General features: G+C 45.8%; 1 protein-coding gene across 1 annotated transcript in view; it reads right to left on the bottom strand.

Moving 5' to 3' along the window:
* Positions 1–3,042: 3,042 nt before the first annotated feature.
* Adgrf4 (adhesion G protein-coupled receptor F4) overlaps positions 3,043–9,673 on the bottom strand; it is a 22,614-nt gene continuing 15,983 nt past the window's right edge. Inside the window, exons 7-10 of the mRNA XM_019206560.1 lie at positions 6,547–7,923; positions 4,513–4,554; positions 4,024–4,082; positions 3,043–3,055 (exon numbers count right to left, since the gene is read on the bottom strand). Of these exons, the coding sequence (XP_019062105.1) occupies positions 3,043–3,055; positions 4,024–4,082; positions 4,513–4,554; positions 6,547–7,923 (1,491 nt within the window). The remainder of the gene's footprint in view (positions 3,056–4,023; positions 4,083–4,512; positions 4,555–6,546; positions 7,924–9,673) is intronic.

Genomic DNA, 9,673 nt, shown 5'->3' with positions numbered 1-9,673 from the left:
TTAAAAAGACACACAAATAGTTATACTTACATGAATATTTTGCCTGTGTAACAAGGTTAAGATCCTAAAAGCTGAATTATTTTACTTGCGCTCTAAAATAGAATAAAGTAATAAATACATCAAGTGATTCTCTTGCCTTCTGTTCCCCATCTTTAGGAAACCTACCATGAATAAACGGCTTCCAAATAGAATCACAGTTTCTCCTGACAGCCCGCCTCGTGTCCCTACCCTCAACCCTCCCCCTGAAACTGAACATGGCCTGTCCCCAAGCACACAGAGGGAGGGATGAGGGGACTGAGGGGTCACAGCAGCCTTGGGAGTAAAAGAGACCCAGTTTCCAAGGAGGCCACAGCAGGCTTTGTAGGTCCATTCCTGATCTTGACAGGGTGACAAGAGCCAGGCCTTGCAGGTCACGGGCAAGTCCACAGGTCAGCAGAGCAGCCTTGTTACTATGCCCAGTCCTCATGTCATCCTCGCTGTGTGCGTCGTGAGGTGTCACTCCCGGCAGGAGGAAGAGGACGTCCTCCGTTGAAGCATGGCAGTCACCTCACCACAGCCTTCCTCCACCTGCTGCTTCTCCTGGAGCGCGCCGATGCCTCAGGACGAAGGCGCGGAGGATGGGCACCTGGGCAGAAGGTTGGTAGTGAGAGCTGACATCGACAACTCAGCCCCAGCCAGGCCCTGCTCTACGGCTCTCGTGGGTCCAGTCACTTAGTCCTGAACCCCCCAGGAGGTGGAGAAGGCTTCACTGCACGCCGAGAAGAGGGAAGAGGCTCTGAGCTGTGGTAGGGAGCTGCCCTCCAGCTCTGCTTCTGGGCCCTCTGCTTCCCCATGCTGCCCCTGACCCTGAACTGGTGACCACAGGCCCCTCTCCTCTCCCTGGGCTGGATGGGGTCTCCAGAAGAACTCCCTCTAAATTCTCAACTTCACGCTGCACCCTGTGTTACTCCCCTGGGATCACTGCTCAGCCATCTCCCTGTCACTGTAGAGTGGATCCTGCATCATCTCACGTGAATTTCAGGCACTAACAAGTAGGTGAGGGTGTTCAGGAGGGACAGGAGCCTTCCTGGTGTCTCTGACCCCCCTGGGTGATACGTCCTGAGTCTCACAGAAGCATCACCTTTTATGGGCGGCAGTCAGCTCCTGGGGGATGAGGAGGCCTCTCCAGGATGGGATCCTCCTACCAATGTCTACTGCATCTGCTGCCCACTGACCCTCACCCTAGGACCATGTGGCAGACCTATTTGGGTCCTGTCTGAAGTCATCAGGACACAGGGTACCTACAGCCCAGCTCTGGCTCCCACACTGCCTCTCCCCGTGGGAATTCACCTCCTCCCAAGACCCTGATTTTTGTCTTCTGGAAGAAGGACTGAACACGGAATTCTCCCTGGGGGTTACACTGGAGCCCTTCTCACTGAGAGACCCTGAGCCACCCTCTCTCTACCCTGAGCTTGACAGCTCTCTGGCTGTGGGTACAGAGTCCTCTGATACCTGGGTGTCCTGACAAAACCATCAGCCCCAGTTGCTGCAGAAACTCAGTAGGAATAGGGCCCATGGAGCCCCTGGTATCACAGTGAGCCCTCAGTTCACCACCTACCTGGTAGTTCCAGAGCAGAAGCTGAAGGAGAACTGTGTGGAGAGGACCCTGCTGGGAGGGCAGCCACCCCCTCCCTTTCTCCTAGGATTCATCCAGCCTACTGTTCATCAACCTCTCCAACTTCAAGGGTAGTGCAGTCCCTGACCTTGGCTTCTACTGTAGTTTTTACCATGGCTGACCACATGCGCCCAACCAGCTGGAAAGGAGGCCTCCTCCATGCACCTCTCTAGAGCAGCTGGACCAGGTATCCCTAGGAGGATGGCACAGGCCACCTGGCACATTGTGACATTCCTAAGGCAGACTGTGGTCAACTGAAACCTTGGTGGAAAGGCCAGCTGCTGTCATTGGTTGCCTGGAGGAGTGGCTCATTAGTGACAAGCCACAAACTGTCATCGTGATGTCTGTCCCTCCATGGGGGAACCCTACAGGATGGGAAATGCTCAGAAGCTATGGGAGTTGTCCTTTTTTACTTGTTTTAAGTTCTACTGTAGAAGCCCGGTGAGCACGCTCATTTAAGAGTACCATGCCAGCAGTTTCCTCTCCTCATTGCCTGCACAAAACACACACATACACTAGCGTAGGTGACAGAGCCCTCTTTGTCTCATCCCTCTCTCTGTCCTTTTTGCGTAGTGTCCCAGCCCAGCACAGGGTCAGATTTACAAGATCTGGAACACAGTAGGGCCAAGTGTGTGGGATTCCATCCGATTGCTGGACCCCTTACCCAATACTGAGCCTGACTCAGAAAGGGAGGGAATGTAAGAAGAGGAGAGGTGTTTTTTAAAAAAAATGTCTGAGGCTCACTTATCCTGTGTGGAAAAGCCATGAAACCTCTCCAGGCAAACCATGCCCAAGCCTGGTCCTCCCAGTCCACATTCACTGTCACCTTACAGGCTTCCGGCTGCCATTCTGTGATTCAGTCTGTCCTCCATGGCTGCCTAACAGCTGCCTCCCCCTGGTCGCAGGATTGGGTGCCCACAGCCCCTCTGGAGTGATTCTGACCCCCATACCCTTAGGGAGAAGCAGGCCTATCGCTTTGTCTTCCATCAGTCAAGTCTGTTTTCTCCATGGTGGGGCTACTAAGCACCCCACTGGCCGACAAGGCGGAGTTAATATGTGTGACCGGGGCAGACCTCGGAGGGTGTCCCACACCACCCTCCCGCAGAGGGCAGGAAGTGCTGGTGTGCTTCGGTCTATCCAAGCAAGCTCAGGGGACAGGTCTTAAGGAAAATGCGCACAGGCTCACTGAGTGCTGGACACTCATTTCTGCTTTCAGAAAGACGAGTTTCCTGTCCTCTCCCTCCCCTCCCCAGCTCACACGGTGGCAATGGAGCATTCACAGGGAGCCTGTGTGGCTGCGTACAACTTGCAAGTGAAGTTTCTCCTTGAGTTTTGAGTACTCACATTTTGTTCTCAACGATTCATTAACTTAGATCCATTGGTTAAATTTAATGGCGCATTCTAAGTGGGGAAGAGGAACAGGGGACACAATGAGCAGTGGTACTGACAGAAAATAATGTGTATTTACACACATGCATAGCCTGCCTAGAGATAAATAAAGGTGGGGAAATAACGATATAGAGAGAAACTGACCCGCCCAAATTGACAGTAGATACCAAAAAAAACTCAATGGTCATACTTCACTAAATGTAACCTTATAAGTTACATGATTACTTCTATGTTTTGCTAAAAAAGAAAAGAAAAGAAGCAAAACTTGCCAATGAAGCCATGATACATTTCATTGATTGTAAGACACATTCCAATTTAAGAAATGTTAAAATGTGAAGAAAACACCTAGGTTAAAATGGATGAACTGTGGTACTAAAAAGTCACACTGAGTCCGACTAACCAAGAATAGTGGTTCTCAATGTATCCAGATAGTTTGTTTGCTACCAAGGAAACCATTCTTATGAGAATCTATTGGTTGAAAAGTAATTTCTAATTAATACAGAAATGTAGGCAATTTTGGTCAGTGCCTTAAAGGACAAGTAGCCAGGTCAAAAGTCTTCTTCCAGATTTATAAATACGTGAATTTTCCAAACCAAAAAGTTGTCCTTTACTGGAAAGAATTTTGCACAAGGAGACTGGGGAGAGGTTTTACAGACAGTGGGTTCTCACTCTGATTCGGCCCCTGATTAGCCGGGTCCTACAAGTGCTGTGGGCCTTAACTTACTGTCATGTCAAATCCGTGGGTCCAAAGGTCAAGTTCAAATAAACTCAATATTTAAAATTCCCTCAAAGAGCACACTCCTAGGACTTTCCTTTTCAGCAGGATATTCCCAATGTATAAGATGCAGAAAAGTGCTAATGGAGAAGGCCCTGTTGATTCTCTTTGCAGATGAGCCCTGACTACTAAGCAGCAGCAGTGATCTCTGCATAGTTAAGGAAGACCTTGGATCCCGGGTGCTGTGCCTGAGTGGAGGACTTACCTCTGCTGCCCTGGGCTTCCCCTCAGCGAGGATATCCGCATCCTCAAGGCATGTCTTATCTGAAAAGCAGTGACAGACAGCATAACCTCACAGTGTCTCCAGGGTTCCCCAGGCTCAGACTCGTGTTCTGAGACCTTGAGACCAGTGACCCTGGTAAAACCAACATCAGAAGCTGTAGCGTACACTTTCAAATCACCAGAGCTGAGCAACAGTTAGAGTGCAATGATAGCAAGAGTTAGTATGAAGATGAAAACTGTGGTCATCGTTCTATTCTACTCCCCAACAAGACCTACAAAGCCCACGGAAGACTTGAGAAAGCAAAGCACGAAGCAGTGGAACTCTCTCCTTTCTTCCTCCTACCAGATGCACTGAAATAACCTCACAACCCCAACTGCCCTGGACCATGCTCTCCCATCCAAACTGCCGCATCCTCCTGCTTCCTTTGGCCCCAAGGAAATCATCACAATGAATGAAGCAAATTCAAATTACCTTGTGATCCATAATGGTCCCAAACAGCAAGATGAAGAAACCCTGGAGGAAAACACAATAAAATCATGACGGACAGCCTTGTAAAGAGTATCCTGGCTATTACATGAATACTAGTCTTGCAGATAACTTCTAGGGAAGTAACTGGATATTAGAAATTTGTCTGCATGGACCCAGATGGGAAATTCCTTTGAGTCACCCCCATTGGGTGAGGGTCACCCTCACAGGGGTGTTGGTGTTCAGAATAAAGTTGTCAACCTTATTAAATCTTTTACATTCTTCCCAAATATTGAAGTAGCTGTTCTTACTCATGGTGACAGTTACACAAAACATGAAAGCTTGTAATTCAAAATCGCAGTCCTGGGAGTTAACTTAAGAAATAAGCTGAGAGTTAATATTCAGTATATATGCAACCATGGGCTCTGGGCTGGAGAGAGAAGGTTCCATATAAGAAAAAGAGAAAGTTTTAAGGACCTGAGAAAGCAGGAGGGTCTCCTCACCACCAAGGGTAGTTTCATGGTGAAGAAACATTAACAGGATGTGAGTCACAGGGAAAGCTTGCAGAGAAAAGAGGATTGTGCACAACTGAAAGTACTGCATATTTTTCTTTTTTCCAGACAAAAAGAGAAACACGTATGATCTGAAAAAAGAAACACAGAACAAAATTTCTTGCGGTTTAACTAAATTGTAAAATAAGACAGAGGATGAATTCATTAGTCACTAGAGTAACTTCAAGAGTGGGAAAAGCTTTTGATGTTCCAAAAAAAAAAATTGATGTCAAAGGTTTCTCTTTAAGGCAATACAACAGGGAGAGCAAAAACAATGTGCTCTATATGAAAGAATTATGAGTAAAATGTGTGTGATATGAGTTGGGACTTCTTTAAAGTCTGTTTTATGTTTTGTATCTTGCCTTTTGGTAGAGTAATAGTGACGTGTTAATAAAGATACCCTGATGCTTTATCAAGTAATTGTGTGTATATAATTTAAAGTGGTGGTCAGAATATTTTTTCTGAAAAGAAGCAGACAGTAAACATTTCACTGTCTCTGCGGCTGTACAGTCTGCCACAGTGACTCCAATGTGTCATTGGAGCTCGGCAGCAGACAGAGGGAAACGCAAGGAAATGAGCACGTCTGTGTCCAGTAAGAGCTTATTTACAAAAACAGGCAGCAGGTCACAGTTCACCAGCCCCTGATTAAAAGCGTACCTAAGACTGTGGACCTGCTGAATGTTCTATTACTCATAGGTATAGAAAGCAATTTGGCTAATGACAGCTTTTCAAAAGTACAAGTTTAGTAGCAAGAAGGAGGAAAACAACTGTTCAATGGACAGTCTCACCCAATCGAGGATGGGAGGGGGCAACAGAGATCATTTTAGATTCGTATCTTAAAATTACAAATGAGAAACTTGGGGCCCAGAGAAAAGTAACTTTCCTAAGACCAAGCAGCAAATGACAAGATCTATTTCTATCAATAACAAATTACATTTATTTCACAGCGAATAGCAGGGGAGAGTCACGAGAATTCCTGACTGGTAAATATCTGAAGTGACTACCAGCAGCCCTTTCCTCCTACTATAGAAAATGGAGGGCCGGGGATTTGGCTCAGCGGTTCCGTGGCCTGCCTGGCAAGTGCAACGGCCTGAGTTCAACCCCCGGTACCTAAGAAAAAGAAAAGAAAGAAAGAAAATGGACATTTCACTCAGGGTCCAAACCACTGGAAAAAGATAAAATTGTGCTTATTTTGAAGCTTAATAAGAGAGTAGCTTTATGCCCTGCTGGCCAGTAGAGAGTCCTCTAAAAGAGAAGTTTGTCTTCTGACCCTGAAATTTTGGAGGGATACAGGCAGACTGAGGAAGAGAGAAGGAAGGAGAGTCCCACGCGACAAGCCTGAGCCAGCCTGACAGTCAATAAGGTGAGAAAGGCCACAGCTTAAGAAAGGGAGGAAATGGAAGGAGCATTCTGTATTCTCTACCTTTAAGTGGTGGCGATTTTTGCTGCCTACAGAAATCACACTGAAAGGTCTGCTTGTGGGGCTTACCTGGAAAGCATTGAGCAAAGCGAAGATGATATGGAAAACCAAGGATGTCCCTTTGATGAGAGTGGCTATTCCAAAGCCCCAGGTCAGTCCCAGCAGCGGAGTGAGGATTACAACGTTTTTGCTGATCCTCATAATTATGGCCATATCCTGAGCATTGGAGCTGCCAATAGAAGGCCTCTGGGTATTGAAGGCAACAACAAAGACCACAGCAAGATTCACAGCCACCACGACCAAGGCCGGGATGGCAAACGCAAACAGGGCTTTGCTTGTGTCCCAGTTCAGCCAGCACACGTCCCGTCTCATGTAGCTTTGCTGTGGCTCTGTGACAGCAACTGTGGTGGCAGCAATGACCAAGGGGCACCCGTAGCCAACGGCAAAGGCAATGGCTATCATCCGGGACTTCATCACCCTCCGGAAAACCACCAGGATTCCGTAGAGGATGAGCAGCGCCTTAAAGAGCATCCAGAAGAACAAAGAGAGGTAGAAGAAGTGGCTGAAGAAGGTCACAGCAACGCACCAGCTGTAGCCCTTGGCCTTGACGTCGAAGTTGGAGCCAACGATGAACCACGTGTTAGCAGCCAAGAGGGACACTGCTATGTTCACCAGGCACACGTGCCTCATGTGTGACATCTCTGTCACAGCCACGCGGGGCCAAACCATGGCTTCAATGATCAGGCAGAGAACCAAGCTGAGGATGGAGACGCTGAGCCCAATGCAAGTGATATAGTCCAGGACTTTGTCCACCACCGACTGCGGGGACATCAGGATGGAAAAAGACCTCATGGTGCTGGTGCAGTTACAGCGGCATTGGACCACGCCTCTGGCATCCAGTGTGGTTTTGCACACTGTCTTATCCCACACGCTTTTCCTGGAGTGCCAGCCAACACACTGCGCCTTGGCGTTCCGAGATTTATTGATTTTCTCAAAGGTGAGTAGGATTTCTCTCAGCCTTTCTGGCAACACGACTGACAGAACCAGACCATTGGGGGATCCGCTCAGACTCCCATTTGGTGAGTGGGTCTCTTTCAGAATGGCTCCCAGTGTGGGGAAAGCTATGCCAATGGCTTGGGATGTACTGGGCAGTTTCTGAAGCTCCTGCCAGGGAATTTCTACCATTCCTGAGATGCCTTCTGTGCTATTATTCACATTCAAGGAGAAATTGAGACCTTTCCCTGGGGCACTGTGATCGATGGGAAATCCTTTGGTCTGAATGAAGAGCTCGTCCACAATGTCCTCGGATTCATTGTTGACGTGGAAATGACTGGCAAAGGAATTCACCGAGTGCAGTAGATCCGAGCTGGCTCTCTTGTCAGGAACAAAAGTCCAATTCGCGAGGGCTGCTGGACTGAGGATGTGGTTGGCCACTTTACTGTAGCTCTGCAAGGGTAAGAAGTCCCACATTGCACAAAATCAATTTCTAAAATCAAATTTCTGGGGCCAGAGATTTAGCTCAGTGATTCTGCTGCCTGCCTTGCAAGCCCAAGGACCCAAGTTCGAACCCCAGTACCAAAACATAAACAAAATAAAATTTCTGATGATCTGATTATCTGATCTTACTTCAGATTCCCAGGGCTTTAGAATTTCTCATTAATAAGGCCTCACATGAGGAAGGAGAGTAAAAGAATGCCTGCTTTCTTACTGTGCCAAAGGCAGCATTTCCAATCTGCAGGGCCTGGCACCCACATTTCCCATGAGATATGCACAGGAGTGGCAGTGGATTCTATGGCTATCTAAGTTTGAGAAATGCCACACACTGCATCCATACACCCCTCCCTGTTATATCAAGTACATTCATTAACACACTACAGGCTCTAAAAAGTTTTGCCATAAGGAAAGCTGCAGGACTTTGTTTACCTAGAACCATGGTGCCTTAGATCTCCATTTTAAAAACGGAGCTTCCATTAACACCTCTACAGAAGATAGTTTTAGAAATGCTGGAGTAGTAGACTCAGTCTTGCTAGTGGTCACCAGCATGGGTTAAAAATATTCTAACTTATGTGAAATAGGAAGAAAAAAGGGATAAAGGTGTAGGGGAAACAGGAAGGGTAGGGGAAAGGTAATAAGGGAAAAGGAAAAAAATGATAAAATGAAAATGGAAATAAAGTATTTGTAAATAGGGAAGGGAGGAGGGGGTGAAGGGAGGGCAGGGATAAGGGGAACAAAAGAGAACCAAGACCTGTCATGTAAAGGTACAAGATCCCAATGATGAATGTATACTGTATACCTAAAATGTACCAATAAACTCAATGAGAAAAAAAATTCTAACTTATTGAGAACTTCCAACAGTAGAATGAATCAAAATGCAAAAATCAAACAGAAAAGCCTGCTGCTGTTAATACAGCTGTTACTATTTTTACCCCAAAAAGCACATTTGAAACTATAAAAGGACACTTTTTTTAAAAATATTGTCAGACTCTCAATTATATCATTTGAACCTTATTTACACTTTTAGTTTTTCACACCAGAAAAACTATTCGGTATTTACTCAAGTGTGTCCTATTTATTTTACTTAAGAGTATATAGTCTCAATGTGCATCCATTTAGCTATAAATGTCTCTAGTTTCTCATTCTTTATGGTTGAGTAGTACTCCATTTTATAGAAAAAGGGGAGGGGAAAGGAAATAAGGGAAAAGAAAATAATGTGAAAAAAGCAAAAAATAGAAACAAAGTCTTTGTAAATAGGGAAGGGTGGAGCGGGTGAAGGAACAGCAGGAGTATGGGGAAAAATAAAAACCAAGATTTGTCATGTAAAGGTAAAAGATCCCAATTGTAAAATATAACTGTACTGTATTCCTAAAAAATACCAATAAACTCAATGAAAAAAATTAAACTTCTGTGTCAAGAAATAGAAATTAGAGCAAAATAAATTGAAAGCAAGTAGAAGAAAGGAAATAATAGATACAAAAGGAGAAATGTATGAAATTAAAAACTGTAAAACAATAGAAAAATCAATAAAAGATCTTGGTTCATTTCAAAAGCATTAATCATACAAAGTTTAGCATGCTTGACAACCAAAAAGAGGATTGCATCAATCAGCCATATCAAGAATAAATCAGAGGGCTGGGGATTTAGCTCAGTGTCTCTCTGCCTGTCTTGTGAGCACAAACAAGGTTCTGAGTTCAATCAA

This window comes from Fukomys damarensis, unplaced genomic scaffold (assembly GCF_012274545.1).
Source record: "Fukomys damarensis isolate Sample0158 unplaced genomic scaffold, DMR_v1.0_HiC HiC_scaffold_20, whole genome shotgun sequence".
Lineage (NCBI taxonomy): Eukaryota > Metazoa > Chordata > Mammalia > Rodentia > Bathyergidae > Fukomys > Fukomys damarensis.
Note: the sequence above shows the minus strand (reverse complement) of the source record. Positions and strands in the feature narration are given on the sequence as shown.